The 24,775-nt window shown below is 39.4% G+C and overlaps 1 protein-coding gene across 8 annotated transcripts in view; it reads left to right on the forward strand.

The window, feature by feature from the left end:
- LOC764716 (helicase domino) overlaps positions 1-24,775 on the forward strand; it is a 68,370-nt gene that overhangs the window by 25,101 nt on the left and 18,494 nt on the right. For 6 of the 8 annotated variants that reach the window (XM_030992038.1, XM_030992043.1, XM_030992039.1 and 3 more), the window contains exons 18-35: positions 2,766-2,902; positions 4,082-4,268; positions 5,654-5,867; positions 6,621-6,827; positions 7,191-7,435; positions 7,980-8,121; positions 9,021-9,677; positions 10,046-10,174; positions 11,429-11,532; positions 12,441-12,757; positions 13,289-13,491; positions 13,951-14,120; positions 14,729-14,925; positions 15,768-15,882; positions 16,268-16,429; positions 16,998-17,171; positions 17,694-17,777; positions 18,377-18,511. In XM_030992038.1, coding sequence (XP_030847898.1) covers positions 2,766-2,902; positions 4,082-4,268; positions 5,654-5,867; positions 6,621-6,827; positions 7,191-7,435; positions 7,980-8,121; positions 9,021-9,677; positions 10,046-10,174; positions 11,429-11,532; positions 12,441-12,757; positions 13,289-13,491; positions 13,951-14,120; positions 14,729-14,925; positions 15,768-15,882; positions 16,268-16,429; positions 16,998-17,171; positions 17,694-17,777; positions 18,377-18,511 — 3,579 coding nt within the window. The remainder of the gene's footprint in view (positions 1-2,765; positions 2,903-4,081; positions 4,269-5,653; positions 5,868-6,620; positions 6,828-7,190; positions 7,436-7,979; positions 8,122-9,020; positions 9,678-10,045; positions 10,175-11,428; positions 11,533-12,440; positions 12,758-13,288; positions 13,492-13,950; positions 14,121-14,728; positions 14,926-15,767; positions 15,883-16,267; positions 16,430-16,997; positions 17,172-17,693; positions 17,778-18,376; positions 18,512-24,775) is intronic. The other 2 variants (XM_030992041.1, XM_030992044.1) reach the window with 2 other exon arrangements.

A 24,775-nucleotide genomic window follows, 5' to 3' on the forward strand; every position in this document is an offset into this window, starting at 1 on the left:
AGCCACATTTATCCATATTATAATTTCATAACCCCATATTAGATGTGATATAACTTTGAAATAATCTTATTAATAACTCTTTTGCAATAAATTTGGCAACAAAAGAACTAACCTCCCTGGTTTTATGTCGAATAAAAGAGTTTCCCAACTCAAAAGTAAATGTATTTTGCTTGCATGCAAACTGAATGTCATAAAATGGAGATACATTGTCATCAAGAGAGGTTTTCCAAAATAACTCATGGCCAAGATTATAATTCGGGGAATTCCTGAGCGCGCGCAGTACATATCAAACTTCAACTACATGTACCTGTATTTGGGCCATGAGGTACATGGCTGATCGAGATCGTGTTGCTTTTGTATTTAAAAAAAAAATCAAGGTTTGTGAAAATGCCGTTTGCGGTCTGTGGCAAATTTTTGTAGGGCCTCATTTATGTTCCTTGATTTGACTTTGGTGATGTAATCAGGGGTGGATCCAGGATTTTCCAATAGTGGAGGTTGAAATATGACAATCGCGCCGATCGATATTTCGGGGGAGGGGGGAGGGGGATGAGCACTAATTTTTGTTCTTTCTTTTTGGGGGGGTAGTGAGCCTAATTTTAGGAGAGGTCGTTGTGCTTTGGCATGCAAAAGAAATTGAATTGGCTTATCGGCAATCTTTACAAATCAATATTTTTTTTAAAATAAAGAAACATGATTTGCAATGCAAACTCATGGACAGTGCTATCAAGAAATGACAAAGGCCGTTTGAGACCATGAAAGATAGAGCATTTAGGAGTGCGATCATGTTATGACCTACGGACAGTTATGCTTCTCCAACTCCAACATTAGTAACTGAGCTGATCGAGGCGATTGGAGACGCCGCCCGCCGGCGAGCATCAACTGGTCAGCTAGTTTTTATAAGCCCACGTTTTCGCGCGGCGCGATCACAACCTTGTCCGTCGACAGAAATATAAGGAATATAAGCATTTCTCCCGGCGTCATTCATCGTTTAAGTGATTAAACAATTATGGCAAAGCGACGTGCGAATCCTTTCCGTTTGATACATGACAAAGGGAGTGACGTACGTGATGGTTCATTACGAGATTTTCTTGAAAATCTCGTGGTACATTTTCGTGGTAATTACCGCCATTTGTGTACCGCACAGGGAAGAGTTACCGCGGGAGTACCGCGGGACTCAATCTTGGATTGATTCCCGCGAGACCCGGCGGTAATCTGTCTACTTTATTTCGAGCAATACTGTATTTGGTAGAGATTTAAGACGAGTTTACTGCTTAGGAATTAAAGTTAAATCGTGCACTTATGAATAGGCGGATGCATTATAAATTATTGTCATCAGATGTACATGAGCAGTTTTGTAAAACGAATAGGTCTAGAACTATGATAGTACTTATCATAGATGTGTGTGACTGCCTCAAAAAAGGATACAGTACTAGTTAAACATTTTATGTTGTAAAATATCATACTTGAACGAGATCTTGCAAGCGCGCTTCCTCTATAATATTTTGGCGAGTGATGCGGCTCTTGCATGAACGTTCGTTGAGCGAGCAGAATCGGGAGGTAAGACCAAGCCGCTGCTCTAGGCGCTGCTTGCTTGTGATGGAACGTACGTGCGCTAGTTATATGTTTATCGGCAATTGCAAGAGAATGAAAGTGACGTTGCCAGCTAAGAAAAACAACCCACAAAGACTTGCTCCTGACTACCGGTGTCAGAATTGGTAGATGAAGGATGTTCAGGGCCAAGGAAGGCGAAAGACATGGGAAAAAGGAAGAAGAAACCATCGGGAGATCGCTGCAGTGTATGGTAATGAACTGTGCATGGGTAGACAGCTACTGTTCACTCCGTGCCTGGGCCGATTTCAACACCAAAACAAAAATTACATGGTGAAAATATCGACTAATAGCACATCGTTGGCATGTGTAATAATATGTCATAATTTTTAAAGGGGGAATTGATATTAATACTATGAAGTACTAGGGGAAGGTAAAGAATTGTACATAGAATTATGATTTATTAGACTTTTCAGCCTTTGAAACAAAAATATGCAGAAAATCGTATCACTCTGCACATGTTTGCTATGGAACATCCGGGTACGTGAATATACTCTCTCCCGGACGTGAGGTCATAAAATAGTAGACCAGCGTCGTGACTGATTTTCTATGCAAAGAGAGGCGGATATTTTAGACATTTCAATTGAGGATTTCGAGTAGACAGAATTTTTTTTGTGATATACTAAGTAATTGAAAAACTTAAAAATAACATATACTTGCCGTAGGTAACAAATTAAGGGACATTTATTTGCTTAGAGTATCAACTTTAATGATGCATCCCCCCTTTGTTGGCTTCAGTGTGTTAACAGCACGTGAAAGGAACCACATTGTATTCGTACTGTCTGATCAAGGGTTTTAAAGAAATTAAAACAAATGAATGGAGACTGGAGATGAAAAATAATTGTAAAACTAATACAAGTATCTGCACTTGCACACTACACAAAAGTATCAGGTAGCACGTTCTCTCTTGAGGAAAGTTATTTTAAGAATTTTACGGGAATTAGATGGTACAATTCAGTATCTGTTTGTTCTAATATGGCTTCAAAGTGGTTTGTCTCAAGGTAAACTTTTCTACAGACGACAAGATGGCTTATGGAGTCCTTGATAGTCGATGGTTAAACTGGGAATGTTAAATCTGGGATCACATTTACATTCCTTTATTATATTTTGTCACCTGATGCTAATTGCTTCACATTTCTCTCTCTCTGGACGTCTAGGTGTTGAGGCCGTTCTTACTGCGCAGACTGAAGAGTCAGGTAGAGAAGCAGCTTCCTCAGAAGTATGAGCATGTGATCCGTTGCAGGCTCTCCAAGAGACAGAGGTTCCTCTATGATGATTTCATGGCTCAGAGAAAGTAAGTCCCCCCAAAAAACAGGTGTAATAGTACCCATCTTTGTGAATATTGTGACATTTCAACTAGTGCATGTACGAAGGCTGTACACTATCAGCTGCTCGGGACACATCGTACCCCAAAATTGAACCTCTGGAACCTCCAAATTGAACAGTTTTAACCTGTTGCCCATGCATATAGACCCAGAAAATTTCATTGTGGACCCTGGTATGAAAGTTGAATGTGGAGCCCTGCTTATAAATTGCGAAATTCATTTGAGTAGAGGTATTACGTAAGTTTTAGGCAAATGCATGTGCTAAGACTTTAAGTTCAAATTTGTCTTACTTTATGTTTTGGTTGCTTTTATATAATCAAAATACTAACCACATTTATGGAGTTCAGATGTTGCAACTGATCAAAAATCAGTAAATTTGCCTTGATATGATGCATCCCCCCTTTGTTGGCTTCAGTGTGCTAACAGCACGTGAAAGGAACCACATTGTATTCGTACTGTCTGATCAAGGCTTTTAAAGAAATAGAAACAAATGAAGAGACGGCTCACACTGGAGAACATGTCATGTTACTAAAGTTACCCAAGATTTTGATAGGCTCTAATTTCACAGTTTCGCGAATATCTCAATAGGTATAATGGGCAATTCCACGGTAACGGAAGGACACTCAGACAAGATTTTTGAACTTCAGGTTCATACTAAAAGAACTGTTTTATTAGTATAAGATGTGAAACAGTACAGATATAATACCTATATAAGTGCCTTTAATTCTCCCCCAAAAAATTGTCATTATAGTTAAGTAGTTTAAGAATGTGCATATTAATTATCTCGGTAACGGAAGGACATAAAAATGGACATGGTTTTTCCAGTTAATTAGTGTTTATCCAAACTTTGTGAAGTTGATGAAGCTTTCCACTTGACTGAAACACATTTTGTTCCCCATAGTTTAATACATACTAATAAAACATTTCTTTTAGTATGAACCTGAAGTTCAAAAATCTTGTCTGAGTGTCCTTCCGTTACCGTGGAATTGCCCAGATGTTATGTATAGGAGTTGATGCGCCTTGTGTAGATATTCAATATGACATTATGGAAACTTTGATCATTCTCTTTTGCTTGAGGGGCACTGTTTGTCGTCGCAGGTGATGGACTGATATTGATGGTTTTTCATTTGTTTGCCTTCTTATTTCAGAACCAAAGAAACGCTTAGCACTGGACACTTCATGAGCGTGATCAATGTCCTGATGCAGCTCCGTAAAGTCTGCAATCATCCAGATCTGTTTGAAGAGAGAGCTATCGTTTCTCCTTTCATCATGGTTGGTCTCCTCTACTACACTGCTTCACTCGTCCACAGAGTCATGGAGTACAACCCTCTAAAGGTATTGCTTTCTCTACTCATACTATTCCTGGGGGGTGTTTCACAAAGTCAAACTTAACTCAAATTTGGACTTAAAAATTATGGAGAGCCATTTGTAGCCTTAAATATTCGAAAGCAAAAATGCAAGTGTCTTAGACTTTTAGTAAATTCCCCATCAAGAACATGGAATCTCCCATGATAATAGAAAATATGAATGATTCAAATCAACATTTCATGCCTTTTAAAATATCTTTTACAAAATATTTTCAAAGATGCTAACAGCTTTCCATAATTGTTAAGTCCAACTTAGAGATAAATTCAACTTGGGATCTTTGTGAAACACCCCCCTGAAGAAAGAAGTTACCACTATCATTTACTATTAAGGAGATCATTTTATTTCCAGCAGCTACATTGTACCCGCTTCCACTAGCTTTGTAGTGTGCTTCCCTATTTATAAATCAAATTTTGTACCTGGTAGGACTAAGCATTGTTATTGCTATGACCAATAAGAGTGAAATGTATATTTAGTATTTGATGTCCGCCCACCGGTGCACTAGTTTGAATTTATTTTCCCAATCAAGATTGCTGGTGCTTCCTTAGGTTTGATCAGTTATTCTAGTTCAAGATGAAGTGATGAAGAATGCTCAATTTTGTGTTGATTTCAAGTTATTAATATTGTGTTTGAGGTATAGCGCATCCATCAGTCTTGACCATGATTCGTTGGGTGCTATCATCCTCATAGAATAAGAGATCTGTTTCCAATACCCTGGGACTGTGTGTCAATTAGACTCAGGGGTAGTTAATTCAGATACATAACGACGTGTTGCTACTTGATTTAAATTGATAATAAATTGAAGAAGGGCCCAACTCCATCAGAACAGTTCTTGAGTTGACAGCCACAAAAATATTTTTAGCTAAGTGAAACACTGCTCATATCTTCATGAAGAAATTGATAATATTAGTATTATTGGATTCTTATATAACGCACGTATCGACCTTGCAAGGTCTTCAAGGCGCTCCAACATTACCTGGCTATGATAGGCTGCCGATTTTGACGCTCACAGCATTTTAAGGAATTCCTTCCTACCGGTACCCATTCAACACCTGGGTGGAGAGTGGCAAATGTAGATCAATGTCTTGCCAAAGGACAGTGTTTAAAAGATCTTTCAGCCAGTTAACCTACTAAAAAATTATCCCCCCTTCCCTCTAAATAATTGAAACTATGTTTTGATGGAGTTTGGCTCTTCTTGCTCTCATGTATTCAATGATATCAAACCTCATTTCCTACTCTTTCATCTTATTCCTATTCTGTCCAAGGATACCTGCTTCTAAACACATAATGTGATGAACAACTTCATTAATTCTCATTTCCTCTTGCCCTTTCTCCCTCCCTCCATCGCCTTGCAGCAAGTGAGCTTACGAGCGTTGAACCTGTGCATAGCAGACCTGGAGATCTCGCTGCCAGCCTATGCAGCCCATAGGACATGTCAGCTTCAGACACCTAGGAAGCTGATTGAAGAGATTGATAGTGCCCCAGCCCCACCATCAAGACCACCAAGGGTCAAGGTAAAACCTGGGAAGCTCTACCCATCACCTATGGCTCTACAAGCTCAAAAAGAAGGTAAGCATTTTTATTTCATCTTACTCAAGGGGTGTAAGGTATAAAGGCAGTTTGTTTGGAAATATATTCATGGAACAAATTTGTAGAGTTGGAGGTTATTTCCTTTGGAAAATTTATTTTTTGGGAGTTCTTGTTAAATCCTGAATGTTCCTGCGGTACATTTTTGTAGATGTTTAAGATGTTGCAACTGATCAAACATCAGTACATTTGCCTTGATATGATGCATCCCCCTTTGTTGGCTTCAGTGTGTTAACAGCACGTGAAAGGAACCACATTGTATTCGTACTGTCTGATCAAGGCTTTTAAAGAAATGCAAGCAAATGAAGAGAGGGCTGACCCCAGAGATCCTATCATGTAACCAATGTAACTTGAGATTTCAATAGCTCTAATGAACATTTTTATTCCATCTTACTCGAGGGTTGTAAGGTATAAAGGCATTTTTTGGGGAAATATATTCATGGAACACATTTGTAGATTTAGGAGGTCATTGCATTTGGAATCTGTATTTGTTGGTAGTGCTTGTTAAATCCTGAATGTTCTTGCGGCACATTTTTGAAGTTGTATGAAGAAAAAAAATGATAAGACACAATTTAGATTTAACGGCGGTCAATCATTTGCTTTAGGCTTTATTCCATCAGAGGCTTGGGTTGTGTTTTGGTGTATGTATTTTTTGTTCTGGCTTGTTTTGCTAGCACTATCTGGATGTCTGATATTAATGTAATGCAATCCATTTCTGTCTTTGATGTCAATCAGCAAGACCAAGTCCGTCCTTAGTGAACCGCCCGAGTGACCGTGCCTCTCCGTCTGCACTCCATATACATGGGCGTGGTTCCCCATCAATGGTGAGGGTAGCATCCCCTAATATCAAGGGTACACCAGGGCCTCCTGGACTAACGCAAGTCCTTGTAAGGTCAGCCTCTGGGGTTAGCTTACAACCAAGAGCATCAACACCGCCTCAAGGTAAACCATTTTTACATTGCATTATAGAGAAGAGATGATCAATGCTCTGTAGATTTTGCTGTATATTTACAGTGCAGAAAAAATTAGGAACAGTTTTCAACATATATCAACAGTTATTAGATTTCAATAGCGGGTAGTTGGCTTTTGTTGTAGCCTTTGCCTGTCCTCGTTGAGAGAGAGGGGAGATCTGTAAAATTACGATATGCACAAGTCATGAATCCTCAAGTTTGATCGTGACTTAGTTTGAAGCTAAACTTGGGCTGCATGAATAAACAGAATGTTAAAAGTGATTTATGTCGGTGTACAGTTTCTTAAATTGATAAGTAGAAACAAACACTAAGTTACCAATGTCATTATCAACAGGTACAGCTGTGGGCACTTCGCAGATCCTTCAGGCCCAGGGGCGTCCGGGTACACCACCCGTCACATTGACGGCGATCAGCAACCCTAGGTCACCGGGTACCCTGACGTTGGTGTCCCAGAACCCTCAACCCGTGCCTAGCGGTACACCTCTGCAGCAGCTGCCTGGTTACACAGGGACTGTCAGTGGGAGTGTAGGCTCTCAGCTCGGTCAACGCAGGGTGCTATTACAGCAACAGCAGGTAAGGGTAAGAAATGGCCGGGTGTAAGAAATGTTTTAGTGTAAGAATGGCTTGTTGCAAGAAATGTTTTGTAGATGTTCCCTTGTGTGATAAGTTAAACAAAGTTAGCTCCAACTGATTACATTCACGCCGTCTGATGTCTTTGATACTAATGCATTAAAACTTTACAATGTAACATAGTTTTTTTACCTTCATTAGTATTGGAAATTTTGGGAATTGTAAAAGTTGATGTGAGATACCCTACACAATACCCTCCAAAAAAAAATTTCAAGTGTCGTTTGGGCAGCTCAGGAAGTAATATAATAGGGACCCCACAAAACATTTGCCAGCGTGTACAATCATGATGATGCCCCCATAACATTTTGTTAGCATTGGATGTGTAGATTATATAAAGGTTGGTAATAATATATTTAATTTTATTATGATCACTGGTTTGAATCATTTATTTATTTTTGTATAATTTTTTTGTTCCTCCTGAAGTTAGAAAGATTTTGGTTGTTGGAGAAAAATGCAGGCTTTTTCATGTCGTACTTTTCTCTTCTTTCCATAGGTGTCTGGAGTTGGGACCAATGGTCGAGCTCAGCTAATCACCACCCAACCTATCACAGTACAGCTGCAATCAGGGTCATCAAGCTCAACACAGCAAACGGGTCAAAGGTTACTGGCAGGGCAAATACGACAACTTCCACAAGGTTAGCAAATAATATAATCTCAATTTAGTTAACTATATCTCTTACAGCCTTCTAGTGTTACCAACAATTTATTCTCTTATTTTGCTGTTAAAATCTTACATCTTTGTAATGTTGAATATATCTGCATTCCCTTGATGAGGTATAGCGCATCCATCAGTCTGACCATGATTCGTTGGGTGCTATCAACCTCATAGAATAAAAAATCTGTTTCCAATTCCCTGAGACTGTGTGTCAATTAGACTCAGGGGTAGTTAATTCAGATACATAATATGGTGTTGCTACTTGATTTATATTGAAAATAAATTGAAGAAGGGCCCAACTCGATCAAATAATTCTTAAGTTGACAGCCACCCCCAAAAATATTTTTAGCTATGTGAAACACTGCTCATTTCTTCATGAAACAATGATGGATAAAACGACGGTGTTGGAAAGATTAAGGTTTTATCTTTTAGCCGGTTAACCTTCTACAAATATAATTCCTCCCCCTCTAAATAATTGATAATATGTTTTGATGGAGTTGGGCTCTTCTTCTTCTCTCATGTATTCAATTGTATCAAACATCATTTCCTACTCTCTCTTATTTTGTCTCAGGATTCCTGCTTCTAAACACACAACATCTTTGATGAACAATTTCATTAATTCTTGTTTCCTCTTGCCCTTACTCCCTCCATCGATGCTGGGGCATTGGTATAAATAATTTAGTTGTTAACTGTAACTCTTACAGCCTCTTGTGCAGCCAACAATTTTTTTTTTTTTTAAATAATTTTTTGGCTTTTAAAATCTTTAAATATATCTACATTCCCTTGATGCATGTCCTCATGTGAATACCGCTTGTCTTGTGAATTGGTTTCAGAACTAAGAAATATTTAATGAATTAATTAATGTTCTTTCATATACAGGAGGTATTGTGCAGATCATTCAAACATCCGGGGGGCAGCAAATCATCAGGCCCGCGGTCCACCTAACTACGCAAGCCAACCTTGTGAATGCTCAGCGGACAGCTAACTCTACAACCCAGGTTGTCCAGAGATCGGGCACCCCTCAGATGGTCCTCTCCCACACTGCAGCCCAGCTACAAGCTGCTCAACAACTGCACCAGTCGATACAAAGACAATTGACGGCACAGGGAGTGAGCCCTAGCCAGGCTCAGGCCGTAGCCTCGCAGCTTTCAAAGGTCACCGCGGCCCAGTCTCCTCTTCAGCTACAGCAGAGACAAATCGTGCTGCAACAGCAACAACAGCCGCAACAAGTTGTGATCAATGCTAAAGGAGCAAGCGTGCATACAACACCTGCCACACAAACTGTAACATGTGCGAGCTCATCGTCGAGACCAAGTAGTCCATCTGTAACTATTGTGCAGGCAGCAAGGACTGTCAATGCGTCTAGTCCTACTCCTGGAACTATTAAGACGTCAAGTCCTTCAACAAAGACCGTTGTTGCAGTGTCTTTGGCCTCTGACAGGACGACCAATGCTGCGAGTCCGACGCCATCTCCAAAAGTAGTCAGGGCTTCAAGTCCATGTGTGAAGACTAGTATTGCTACCGTGTCCCCCAAAGGTGAGATACCTGTATGAAATTTCAGTGATCAATATCACATTGACAAAGCTTGGCATGGTGGGTTGCTTCCTTGCAAGGACTTTTCTTTGCTGAATGTTCCTCTGTATTACTTTGTTTGTAATATTATCCATCTCCTTTTCTTTCTGAGGACAATGTTTTTGTACCTGCTATGCTGTGTGGCTTACATTTCTGGTATATCTTCTTATGATGCAATGTCTATAACTTCCCAAATGACTTAAAATAAAAAGTGCCAATTTGATTTGTTAAGTATTTTGTTTGTAATTGTGTCCTCCTGCTTTGATTGTGCGTTGGCATAGTGCTTTTTTAATCAGGTCAATGTCTTTGCCTTTTGCTCCATTATCCTGCAGAGCCAACAAGCCCTTCTCTTTCTTCGCTTTCCTCTCCGTCTCTGTCGGACTCTGTTCCCTTTTCTCCTCTTACCCCTCTAAAGACACCTGTTATAAGACTTAAACCTATCAAGTTGCAACCATCTGAAGGTACACAGGCGTGCGGGTCAATATTAACATTCTTTATTAACATGCTTGCTCTGGTTTGCCCTGAAGAAGAACTAACCTCATTAAATATTTAGAAATAAAGCTAAATTTATTCATGCCTGTGATGTTGTAAGTAGGTTTAATAGTATATAACTACAGATTTTGTTTGTCATGTAGAATTGAATATCAGATTGTGTTATGTAGTATTATTTGCACTCTAAGCCATTTATTGTAGAAATGGTATCCAATATATGGGACTATGTGGAGCTGTTCATCTCTTTATGGTACATTAAAATTCTCTTTTTGTATACAATAAATCCTTTGCTTAGAGAATAATGGTGCTTGTAACCCAAGTCACTGAATATATCGCCGTGTTACTGCATAAAAAGCTTAGTGACAAAAATGTCGCGATATTGCTGCAAATTGGCTATTACTTTCTAGCTATGTGCTGTGTGAATACATGTAGGTCAGCTGCAGAAAAACGAGCAAACTGTGTTAGAGGCATTATGGTTATGATGATAGCACAACGCAACAGACTAGAGTCTCTGATAATCCTTGATGCGAAATCGTTTATTTTATCTGAACCACTCTTGCCTATGTAATAAATGCAACCTTATTGACCCAAAGTATTTGATCCAGAAAGGCATATCACTTTTGGTTTAATTTATTAAAAAAAGATGTTTGGTAAGGTACATTTTGCTCTTTCATGTCTTTGAACAGATCGATCAGTGAGATGTCCATTACTTTCGACTGCAATGTTTCCAATTTATCTTCACCTTTGCACTGCTTGCTTTCCTTTCATATGCACATCATCTTTGGCCTTCATGCATGTCATTCTCCCAATATATTCACCTTTTTCATAGTCATCATGAATGCTGTGTTTCACATGCATGTGTCTAACACAGAATTATAACATGATTATGTTAAGCATAGGCAGTTATAACATTTAACACAGGGCTATCTTTTGAAGTAAAATTTCAGACACTAGACACATGAAATACAATTTTCTTCTATCTTCTGTGAAGTGGCTCTAAAAGATGCTTTGATTGAACCAACTATAACAAAGCAGTGAACAACTGTGTTCTCGGCATTTAAAATATTGCATCTGTTGGCTCCCATTCACTATAACTGGGTCAAAGAGCATTATATGTATATGTTTACTCTCAGAGTACATTAGTGATGATGGTGATGATTGGGGAGAATGAAGATGTTTGGAATATAGAGAAAATGGTATTATTTTCTTTTATTTCATTGCAGTGTCCACAGTAAAAGAGGAGTCCAAAGAATCGAAAGAATTGAAAGAAGCAGCTGAGAAGTTCAAGAAAGCAGAAAAGAAAAGGAAATCATCACCGCTTTATCTGGTAAATGGCATTGTAATCCTTATTTATGCCAGAAACATTACAGTCATGCTTGTAGAGATGCTACAAATGTACCCAGTGGAAACACTATTTCCTTCCTCTTGTTATCACACATGGTTTTGATAATATATTTAACCAAGTCAGTTTGTAATCTAGGAAAGTATTCATGTACCATAAAACGCTTACATTTTTCTCTATGAAAGATGACAAGTGTGTTAGCCATACTCAAAGCTTTGTTTCATGGTTGCTCAGGTATGTACAGAGCTCAGGCCGGGGCACTTGGTTCAGTTCAACCACATTTACTGAATTCCAATTGTCCTGGCCAAGATTATGTTCCCACACACGAGCCGCCGGAGCTTCACGTGGTTCACGTGTATCTGTGCTCCATGTGGTCCTCAAGCTGGGAAACACTTGTCATCCATTTAGTGTATTGTAAGAACAGGGTAGACTGGTAATATAATCATTTGCTGCAGCAGGGCCTCGTCTTATTAAGAGTTGCAATTGATTCAAATCAATCGCAAGTACTCTAATCAATTTCAAGTTTGCGGTCCCCTATCTCTCTCATGGCTGCGGGCACGTCAAGCTACTTTGCTTATTTCTGTAGCCCTCCTACATCTAATGTATGTTATTTATACATTCAATATGTTTAATTTTGTTTATCATCTGTATAAAATTATATACTTTTAAAATATTGTATCAAACCATATTATGTTCATGGAAATTAAATGTATGATGAAAAAAAGAAAAAAAGAAAAAAGATGCTGAAACCAATAAATCAAATAAAAATCAAATCAATAGTTGTGATTGACATCAATGGCACACTGTTTATAAGACATGGCCCAGGAATGACCAAATGATTCGGTGCAATAGAGGTCTGTAACCTTAAGTCTGTATGTCTCTCATCTATGCAGGAATCCCTAGATAAAGCTAGAGCCGACGATCGCAAGGCCTGTCTCTCCCGCATTGCTACCTTCAACCAGCAACGCTGCAGTGCCAAACCAGTGTACGGTCAAGACCTCTTCACGGCCGTGTCCCTCTACCATACCTCCAAGCCTGCTGGTAAGAGGAGACCCTTCAGCAACGGTGTGGGTAATGTCCACTGCTATCATGCGCTGATAGGGGATGCATTGAGGAGGGTGGAGGTGGCATACAAGAAGACAAGAAACCTCAGGAGTATCCTCCATACCCCGGAAGACTATCTGGAGGAGCTGCAGCAGATTAACAAAAGGTATGCTGGACAACAAATTTAGACAATGATTTGTGAAAAATAATTCTTGTAATTTGTGATAATGCCATATACATGCATGTTCCCTATCATTTTTAATTTAATGACAAGTCAACAGATTTAGGTCACAAGTGAATTTTGCCCGAATATTCCTTGTAATTCCTTCAGAAATACTTAATATGTGCCAAATGTTTTTTCTCGAGAAGACGATGCTTGGAGATGTTCAATTTTAATGCTTATCAAATAGGACAAGTATGTCATGTGCTTCTGGTTAATTTGTTACATATTGATAGAGTGACACATTTAGCAGCAATAGCCAACATGGACTGTTTGAAACTTCTGACTTGATCCTGGCTGTGAAATATTAAAGAGCATATTCTTTCAATTTACAGTTATGCAATTAGTTTTAAAATTCATGTAATATATTTATATTTATAAGTGGATATTTGTATAATGAACTATAGGGAGATCTTTGAGGTGATATTTTGAGTAAGAACTTTTGTTTAAAACTTCTTTTTCTTTGTGTCAATCCAGGTACACCTTTGTTGTTCCAGTTGTGACGGCACCGCTCATTACCATGCACACATCCCATACTCCGCCTTCAGTGCTCAACAGCGAACGAACCCTGATCAACACACTGTCATCTGAACTCAAGCCCAAGTCATGGTGTCTACATCCTATAGAGAATCTCATGAGACTGGACATGCCAGAACTCAGACTCATTCAATATGATTGTGGTAAGTACAGCAGATATTTCCCCCTCTTGTCCAGATTTATGGCATGTTTGGTTGTGATGATAGCACAACGCAACAGACTAGAGTCTCTGATAACCTTGATGCGAAACCGTTTATTCTATCTGAACCACATGCTACTTGTCCGTTATTGCCTTAGTCATATTGGTTATGAATTTTGTTATATACTGTATATTATACTTTGTGAGAATATCAAACCACATTTAACTGTTATATTATGCCTAAAGATGCCTTGTCATATTTAACCCTAAGATGCTTAGTAGCATTCATTGAGAATACACAGTAAGGCGACTACTGCTTTGTTGGGCAAGCACAAAACAAAAGAATATATGCCATGTTGTGAGCCAGTGAAACCAAGTTGGCCAAACTCTGTATATAGATTGCTATGGTTTGTGCAGGTAAGCAACAAATGGTGAAGCTTTGGTCATGATATATTTGGTACAGGTAAACTGCAGACTATGGATGGGTTACTGAGGAAGCTGAAGACGGAGGGCTCCAGGGTACTCATCTTCACTCAGATGACCAAGATGCTGGACATCCTAGAACGATTCCTCAACTTCCATGGTCATATCTACCTCAGGCTGGATGGTACAACTAAAGTGGAGCAGAGACAGGTGAGATTAGAAGCCAGTCATTTCATTGTGGAATGTGACACTGCTGACGTAAATACAGCATACCTGGGGCCCGTCTCACAAAGTATTGAGATTGATCCAAATCAATCGCAAATCCTCCAATCAATCGCAAGTTTGCGATTGATATCTACTCTTTGTAAGACGGGGCCAGTACTTTTATGATATATTTCATTTGGAAGGGAAAAAGCTCTGCTTTGCTTCACTTTTCAAGTTTAACATGTAACTTTCAATATTTAATGGGAAATGTCATCTTACATTCTCTGATTTTGTAGATCAGAATGTAAATATCTGTATACTTGGTGATGGAGATTCACTGTATAGAGTCAGTGTGAGATATAATTCAAGGGGTTTGCCTTGGGATGAAGTGGGGAATACATATTTGGTTGTAGGTGTATGTTATTATATAAACAAAAAGCAAGTGTGATGAGGCAGGCGTGTGCAGCTTTGTGCCAACTCTTAAAGCATAAAAGTAAAAAGCGCATGCCTCATCAGCGTGGGCATCCCTGTTAATCTAAAAGTTCAGTTGTGCCTCAATTACATAACATTTGCATAGACTAAACTCCAGTACTCGTTCTTCCTCATGATTTCAGATTATGATGGAGAGATTCAACAAGGACCCTCGTATCTTCTGCTTCATCCTGTCGACGCGTAGTGGTGGTATGGGTGTTAACCTGACCGGTGCTAACGCGGTCATCTTCTACGACAGTGATTGGAATCCGACCATGGATGCTCAGGCTCAGGACAGGTGTCACCGCATCGGTCAGACCAGGGACGTACATATATACAGGTCAGTGTGAACACTCTTTGACTCAATCTGGGGGGTGTTTCACAAAACTTCTCATCAGTGACAAATGACAGTTGTTATAAGCTACTGAAATCCTTGCTTCTGATTGGTTATCAGCAGATTTGTCACTGATATTTGTCATTGAAAAAAGGCTTTGTGAAACAGGTCCCTGATTGATTGGTCTGTCTGTACTGCTTCAGGTCTTCTACTATTATGCATCAACTGGTGACCACTACTTAATGTTCAATAACCTACACTAACTGAATTTCTAAATTCAACCCTGGTCTTTTCAATGTAATTCACATTTTGTATGAACTCATGTGAAATATATATTTAAGACAATGTAAACATTCTTATTTCAGCCTTTTGGCTGTGATGCATTGAACTTGATAAATACCAAACATATAGCAATCTCTAAACCTTACATGAAATGAAATTTCGAGCCTTATCCAACAAAAAGAAAGCCCAAAGAGATTTTCACCAAAGCAAATGTCGGGTCACCTGAGGTACGACCACAAGCAAGGGGAGTAGATATGTCAATCACATGTATGTTCACATACCATAGTTTATGAGCAATTTGCTTTGTAGATAGGTCAGCTGCATGAGAACAATGTGACTCTGGCAGAGGCATTATGGTTATGATGATAGCACAACGCAACAGACTAGAGTCTCTGATAACCCTGATGCGAAACCGTTTATTATATCTGAACCACTCTTGCCAATGTTATACATGCAACTTATTTATACCAGTTATTCGATCTAGAAAAGCATATCACTTTGGTTTAATTAAAAAAAGAAAAATGTTTGGTAAGGTACATTTTGTCTTTAATTATGTCTTTAAACAGATTGATCAGTGAGATGTCTATCGAAGAGAACATCCTGAAGAAATCCAACCAGAAGAGGCTGCTCATCGATGTCTCCATCGAAGGAGGAAACTTCACCACCGCTTTCTTCAAGAAGGTATATTCCAAGAAAGAAAAATAGTATTCGAATGGACAGAGCAGGGTCATATTGCCCTCCTGATCTTTCTGAAACGATATCAATTTACTTTCCAACCCATGTTTTGAAGAGACAAAGATACAATGGCTCTGTAGGGAAGTGTACTCCTACAATGTAGTTACAGTTCAGTTCTTTTACCATGTTAGACCAGCAATATATATTTTATTAGAAAAATGCAGCAGTTGGTAATGGCATCTTTTTCTTTTCGGCATATCATCCAATATACCTTTGATGTGTCTCTACAATATAGGCGCAGTTTAGTTCTTTTACCATTTTGGACATGCAAGATAAATTTTGTAGAAAAATGGAGCAGTTGGTAACCATGGTACTATCTTTCTCTTTTCAGCATACCATCAAGGATATCTTTGACGTGTCTAAGAGTGCTGGAATCCTAGAGGACCTGATAGAAGTGGACAAAGCAGCAGAGCCCCAGGAACCTGAGCAACCCAAGGAACCAGAGCAAGAGGCCAAGGCAGATAAACCTCTCTCACAGACAGAATTGGAAAAGGTGAAGGCTATCATTGGAATGATGAAAACATTTGTCTTTTTAAAGATTCAAAGCATCCCTAGTACTGAAAATTTAAAGATTAGTTAAGAGGTGGTTATGATGATAGCACAACGCAACAGACTAGAGTCTCTGATAAACCTTGATGCGAAACCGTTTATCTATCTGAACCACATGTTACATTGAAATGAAGCATTCTGCAGGTTTACTTGGTCATTGTACATGCTTCTTTTTCCTTCAAGGTAATGAAGAAATCTCAGGGAAAAAAAGAAGAAAAAAAAATCTATTTTATTCTGGTGACAAAATCAGTAGCCTCGCTAGAGCCAGGGATCTCCTTGTGACAGATAAGTAGTAGTTTTGAGTTCCCTTTGCTATTGGTGACAAAATTAGTAGCAATATTGGATCTTCTTGAGCACCTTAATTGGCGGATATGTGCAATGTAATCACATCCAGTAATATCATAATCATAATCTTTCATCATTGTCATCGTCGTTGTCATCATCACCATCGTCGTCATCACTCTTTTCAATTGCTATTATTTCTAATTATTGATTATGATGAACTGTTACAGGCTTTGGCTCGTGCAGAGGACGACACTGATGTGAAAGCAGCGTCCAGGGCACACGCAGAGCAGGATGCCGAGCTGGCTGAGTTTGATGAGGACATCCCTTACGAGGGAGAGGAGGGCAAGGGCAACGATGAGTCCTCCAAGCTGGAGAAGGAGCTAACACAGCTCAACAATCAGGTATGTCTTGTCAAGCTTTTGGTAATGACCAAGCCTCGGTGGTTTTGTACTGCATGCTCTGGTCACATTTGCTCCACGTTCAATTCCCTTGCTTACTTCAACCCTTGGAACAAACACTACCTAGCGCTAACCTTCCTAAAACTTGATTGATCTCCTATCCCTTACAGTATATCGCTGGCAAAATGAAGCCCGTAGCAAATGTTGCTGCAGCAGATATGGGGTCACCCTCTCGACTAAAAGTATTTCCCCCTCTTTTCCATCTGACTGGACTTGCAGATTTATGGCATGTTGGTTGTGATGATAGCACAACGCAACAGACTAGAGTCTCTGATAAACCTTGATGCGAAACCGTTTATCTATCTGAACCACATGCTACTTTATGAACCGTAAGGATTAGTGAAATATATGAATAAATTGCTTCTATCACACCAGATATCCTTCTTGTAATCCCTGATGAAACCATACATTATCTCTCTCTCTCTCTCTCTCTCTCTCTCTCTCTCTCTCTCTCTCTTACCATAGCTGACTCCCATTGAGCGGTATGCTGTTGTCTATCTAGAGGACACCCTTGAGCCAATCACAGCTGAGCAGCTCAAAGAAGCCGAGGTAAGATAATTTCTGTCAGGAATATCCGAGAAGGGAAATTTCTTTTGTAATATGTGATAACATTGTAGAAAATTGCTGCAGCAGATGCCTGACCCCTCTCAGCTGATGATATTTCCCCCTTGTGTCCATCCGACTGGACTTGCAGATTTATGGCATGTTGGTTGTGATGATAGCACAACGCAACAGACTAGAGTCTCTGATAAACCTTGATGCGAAACCGTTTATCTATCTGAACCACATGCTACTTTGAAAATAATGGATTCTTTTTGAGATGTAATTCATTTTTGGAATATGACGGTTCATATGTAAACTCTGAATAAAAAAATTATAGTTAAAAGATTGTCAGACTAAATTGTCTTGAGGGCGGTGTGGTATGCTAAGTTCTATGCTTGGGTAGAGGGTATTTTAAATACTTTATAAACAAAATGGCAAACCAGATGTTACGGGCACAACGTGGAATGACACTTTGTAAAAAAAGTTTTAAAATGGAAGTATTATGCCTATCCATTCTCAGAATTAAAGAGCTGTTAGTTACAGAGCCGTTTCAATTCCCTCTTCTGAAATCTATGTATCGTGTTTTCTGTCGTTTACATTTACAGGAGCAAGTGGAAGCTGCCAAGAGGGAATGGGAACTGGGTCGACTCCAAGGCTTGAAGGAACTAGAGGAGCGAGAGGCAGAACTAGAAGAGGACGATGTCCTGTACACCTACTCCAGAGAGGACTCTGAAAATCAGGTGCATAAGAGTTCAAAGAATCCCAAGCGTAAGGAAAAGTCCAAGGGGACTGGTGAGAAAGGTGTCCGGGAAACCAGGCAGACTCGTAGAGATAGTAGAGAAAAGAGTCGTAGGGCTAGTGGGAGTAGGGAAGGTAGCAGGACCAGCAGTAGAGGTGGGTCACCACCGCCTGTCGAAAGGCAGTCAAGAAGAGTACGTAGTAGGGCTAGTAGTGGGCCATCGGGAACGGACGGGGACTTGTCGAGGAGGACAAGGAGTAGAACTAGTAGTGGAAGTGGGTCGGATAGGTTGCCCTCCCCAAGGGGTGGTGGGGACAGGGCAGTTCGAATGGCTGAAAGGGAGAAGAGAAGGGACACTCCTCATGTAGACACCTCTCTTAAAGACTCGCCTCGTCCGGTTGGTCGGCCAAGGATTAGAAGTGCGGATAGTGCAAAGAGTCCTGAAAGGATTTTACCGAAAAGGAAGTCTAGTGGCTCCGATCCGGGAGTAGAGAGCAAAGGAAAATTGCGTAGCTCTGATAGGGGTTCTATTTTTAGCAATCTTAAAACCAGATCTAGGAGGAGCCATAGAAGAAGCGGTTCCGTATCAGAGGGAAGTAAGGTTAGTGGAAACCTCGAACCTGTTGTTGAGAATTCGTCTTTGAGGACTGATGTAGCTGAAGAATCTAGTGAGCAGAATAATCATATAGCAGGGCAATCACAGGATAAATCGCATACAGAAAACATGAACCATACACAGGATCATGACCAGTCAGCATCAAAAGATGTAGAGAAAAGGGCTCGCAATATCTTTGACATTGTGGATACAACTATGAGAATTAAAGAGAGAATCAAAGATGCCATCCGCCCAGCATCTGAAGGCGGGACAGTTGTAGGTAATGTTCTAGAGAAAATCAATACCAGAAATCTCTTTGCTGACTTGGCTAAGAAGTTTAAGAAGAAAAATGCACCAGAGATATCGTTACCGACTCATGAAGAAAATGCCAGCAACATGAGATCAAATTCAGAGACTGCATCCACTAATCATCATCAGGTGACTGATTCTGCAAATGAAATTGAATCAAGCACAGTTGATGAACTAGTAGGAGAACAGGAATTAGTTACTGAAAACAATGATGAAGCAAAAATGTTAGTAGATTCTCCCAAGGACAATGAATGTTTAGTAAATGAATGTATAACAGATGAAACAACACCAGACAAATCACCAGGTCCACAACCCGCAGCTGCCACAGAGGAAGTGCCTGTAAGAATTGTACCAGAAGACAAAGAATCGACACCAGATGTTATCAGTGTAGACATATCACAAGGTCTACAACCTGCAGCTGCTATAGAGGAAGTGCCTGTAAGAATCGTACAAGAAGACAAAGATGGAAAGCAGAATGAAAATGATATTGCAAATGTGGTAGAGCCGGAAAGGACTCCACAAACCTCTGGCATTACCCCCAAGGCAAGTGAAGTACCAGAAATGATTTCAGACTCTACTGAAATGGCTGATGAGTCTGAGGCATCCAAGAGTGAGAATGTAATGGACCAAGATACATCCAACATCAAGTCGATAAGTCCCACAACAGCACCTTTAGTTGAATCAAAAGACGTTGGTCCTCTCGATGCTAGTGCTATTTTGGATCGTGAGATTGAAAACACACAGGATGCTGAAATGGAAGTAGTTGTAGATGATGCACTGATAACAGCTGAAAGTGACATGAAAGAAAAGGAGGTAATGCCAGTGGTTGAAGAAGAAATCCAGACAGACTCTAATGTGGACCAAACCTTGCACACAGAAAATGAAATTCCTGATAGTGCATCTCATCCTAATCAAGATTTAGCAACTCAGAATGTGGTTGAAGAAGTGGAACATACTGATGTAGAGAAACTGGATGATGCGTCAACTAGTGAAGCTCCAGATGTGCTAATGGAATCCAGTAATAAGACTGAGCAGGCAACTGATTCTTTGAAAGAAGTTGAACCTGTCGAAGAGGAAAAACCAATGCCTGTCCTTTCTGCAGAGTCGCTTGTTAATGTAGAAAAGGCGGAACTACCACAAGTTGTGGAGAAAATGCCTGAAATAGTCGTCTCTAGCCCTTATATTCGAATAGATAGTAGTAGCCCCGCGGCCAAACCTGTCATTGATACCAAAGATAATTCCAGTAAGCAAGCCATAGAAGATACCTTAGTGAGTAATGTGGGAATGAATGATGACAAGCATTGTGGCCATCCTGATGAAGATGTGATGGAAGTGGACACTGCACAGGCGGTCAAGGACGTGGTTGTTGAAAACAAGCATGATGATGATGAGACTGTCAAAAAGCCTATTGAGAATATATCGGGATCAGAGGGTGAACAGGCCAAAGAACAAAGTGACAAGGGTGAAAAACTTGATAATAAGGATAAAGAACAGGGTAGTACGAGTGAAATTAGTATGCTAAATAGAGTTTTTGTAAGGATACCAATATTAGACCTGAGTAAGATTAATAGAGATAATGAGGATGGAGGTAATCATGGTGAGAGTACAACTTCTGTGGAAGGTTCAGAGGATGAATCATCAAGTAAAGTAGACTACAATGAAGACGGCGAAGAGGAAAGTATCGAGTTATCATTGCCTCCTAAGCCTACACGGAGAGTACGGGAGATCTTGAACCTGACTCTTCCTGGCGAGAAACCCCTGAATCTTGACATTGACACCCCAGCAGCTAGAACCAGGTCTCGGAACACCGGTGATACCGTCCGGACCAGGTCTCGGGTTAAGCCCTCGCCCTCGCCCAACGTGGGGAGTGTTTTCACCACACCCTTGCGAGCCAGTCCAAGGTCTGGCGGAAGGGTCGCTGCCAAGAAGACTCCTGAACCTTCTTCGGTAATCGGAGCAAAGCGCTCTCCTAGACCGGCCAACTCTGATTCAGGTGCCCAGTCAAGTATGAAGCGAACACTGCGCTCTTCAGATGTCAGTTGATACTCCTCCAAAGTTAATGTTATCTGTTGAGGTACCTGGTGTTGCTGCTTGGCTTTGCAGTTGTGTGCCATCCTTTGTGGCTAGGATTCTCGCCTTTCTGCAACACAGCCCCATTCTTTGCAGTGAGACATGGTATGTCAGGCAAATGTCCGAAGGCAATTTTTCGAATGTGATGGGATCAAAGTAATGAGTACATCATGAGATGGTGGTGTACAATCTGCACAGCTCCCTCATCATGTGTCATTGTGATGAAGGCGACCTGTCACAGGATGGCATTGGGAGCTTTATGGCTGCATCTTGTATTGCAGGCTTTGCAATTACAATGACATCAAATAGATGCAATGCCTTGTTCCAGCACCAAATCTATAGCTCTTCATCAGCCTCTTTGTCGTTATATATGATAGCTCATAATATTATACTCGTTCAGGCAAAGAGAGCTTGCAATATCCAGCATTCATCAATGCATGAACTAACTCCTTCCTTTCATAGTATATATTGCGATTCTAACTAGCTAGTATTAATAAGGCACAATGATTTTGTGAACAGAGTTTTGCTCTGGCTTTACAAGTGGTGTAACATGTCATCTTTCTCAAAGATGTTATTTGATACATGATTCTGTTCGGTTGTATCTGTGCACATCTCATTGTAATCACATTGATGATTCTTACCGCTGGTTGGTAGTTTGAGTCACATTACCTAGAGAAAGGCAATGAGCTACTTAACACTGAACCTGACTCTTTTAGAACATTCATTAATATCAGCATGGTTTTTGCTTGTGTCTTTCTTGTTCCTTCAATCCATGTTCATATAGAATTATATGCAGTTTAAATGTCAGGGAGACCTAAAAAGCAAATGGGGAATTAGCAAATTCCAGCATTTATATAATTCACAGGGTTAGTTTGCATGAACAACCTCTGTTTTTTACATGGCTGATAAGTAAATGTGTATTAAAAAACAATGGGCCTGTCTAGATAACATCTGAGAAGAATATTAAGTACCTATGGGGAAATTTTTTATTTCATAGTACATGTCGTGGTTGATCTGGCTCAAGACAATCCAGATTTTGCATACAATGAGTCAGTAATAATTATGTAATTATGATCCTAAATCCCTAACCCTAAATATGTGTATTTTCTCTGAAGAGGTTTGCATACTCGTGTATAGGCTTGTGAGGTGGGATGTATGTGGCAAAATGATTTTGTGGCTTGGCGAAGTGAACATTCCAAAGAAAGGTTCTTGACGGATATAAGGTCCAAATCGCAAATATATCAATCGAGATCTGGAGAGAATGTTAGAAACATCTTGCTTATCTCTGTTTTTATTGATATTGAGAATATTGAGAATGTATTCATCAATGTATTTTATGCAGCCTGTAAAACAATTCAATTTTATCTCTACAATAGTACAATTTGCCTCAATAACGTCATAGGATAGCAAGAAGAATGTGGGGGATGGAGAAACTTCATCTACAGATCTTAGTAAAATAACTATTTGTTTTGTTTTGTTCTTTTCTTGTAATTCTGCTAAACCAAGTTTAAGACTTTTCTCTCTAATTTCAATTCTGATAAGTTAAGATTTGTTGTACTAGCTGCTCAAAGTGCCAAGTTGAGCTGCATTCAGATGAGCTCCAACGCCAATGCACATTTGGTGAACACAATCATTGTTCAGTTTTCTCAGAGACTTTTTTGGGGTGGTTTTTTGAAGCGAAACACCCAAAGAATGTATAGATGCTATCACACTCTACAGATTGTATGAATTATTTCATTTAGACTTGTACTAATTTTGTTGGAATGTATTTTTGAATTGCAAGGTTCAAGCTTGGATAGCTTTAAATCCACCTGAATAGTTAACAGAGAAATATCACAAAGTGTGTGAAATATTAATTGCAAGACAACTAGCTTTGTACATGGAACATAGGGGCCTTGCTTCTGCTTCTACTTCTCCCTGCATATGAAAGTACTGTATTGACAATACATAGATATGGCAAAGATATATTTTCTCTACTCGTAGGTAGCATTGTTAGCTTGCATTGACGACTTCTATTTTGTCCATATCAGAAGCCTGTGATGTCTATTGCTTATTGATATTTGAACAATTTGCTTATTTGTGATATTATTTGTTACCAAATGTAAACTGCATATTTTTGTTTCCAAGTTGAATTTTGTACAATTATGAAGATAATCTAAATTCGGTGACAGAATAACAACTTGGTGTTGACATACAAGTGAAGAAAATCTAACTACTACGGTGTGTTGTGTCTTTCTTGTGTCTGCGTGTGGTGTGTTTTGTTGGATACCAGGCTTGGTGACTAAGAACAAGAAAGGGAAGATAAAAAATCAAGCAAAATAAAAATGAATTAAGCTAATGCTTAAAATTCAATACCATTTGACATGTGAAAGTTAAAATAACACGCAATATCGTTATTTACAGCTTTAATAACCATTTTTGAATTCAGTCCATTCCACCGCCAACTTGGTTTCCAGACAAACAAAACTTATTGAAAATATTGGACAAACATGCTCCAATGGATATACCCTTAAAACATACACACTTCAAATTATCTCCATGCATCCACAGGGGATAATGGGTGTTTGTGGAAAATGGCATGGACTTATTGAAATTTTAGAAAAAGAAATCGACCGAAAATTACTGGATTAAAAAATATCTAGAATTTTTAATAATTTTTTTTTTGGTTTTGTCCTTTGAATTTGTGAAAATGAAAACACTAAGCCTGTGCCATGCAAACTCGCCCCTGTGGATACAAGAGGGATATAACATTATACAATGTGGAGCAAGTCTACACTTCTGTATTTTTCTTAATCAGTGGGAAATTAATTTCTGGAATATATGTAGGTCTTACTATTTGTTTGATGCCTTTCATTCCTCAAAATAGGAAGAAAACAAATATGTCAATATTTTATTTAAAATCTGCCTTGTGAGTTTAACCCTCTTTTTTGCCAAGAGGATTGCAAAGAGCTATCCTAATTGATACTTCTTGGGAGTCAAAATTTGTCTGTAGATATCATCTGTGGGGAAAAAATCTTCACAGTTACGAGGGAAGTCCACCTGGATATTAATTTGGTTTAAATGGAAGAAGGAAAAAATTATAGAAACCAATCTGAAAGTTTGAGCAAAATCTGATGAAACATAAGAAAGCCATCAATTTTGAAGTTGCAATTCGTCGCTGTTTTCACGAAGTGACGGTAGTGAAAAAAAATTGCATTCACTTTGCGTTACGATTTTCCTCACTACCGTCACTTCGTGAAAACAAGGACGAATTGATCAACTACAAAATCATAACTTGGTGATGAATCTTGC

The sequence above is a fragment of the Strongylocentrotus purpuratus genome, unplaced genomic scaffold (assembly GCF_000002235.5).
Source record: "Strongylocentrotus purpuratus isolate Spur 01 unplaced genomic scaffold, Spur_5.0 spur5_scaffold_2, whole genome shotgun sequence".
Classification (NCBI taxonomy): Eukaryota; Metazoa; Echinodermata; class Echinoidea; order Camarodonta; family Strongylocentrotidae; genus Strongylocentrotus; species Strongylocentrotus purpuratus.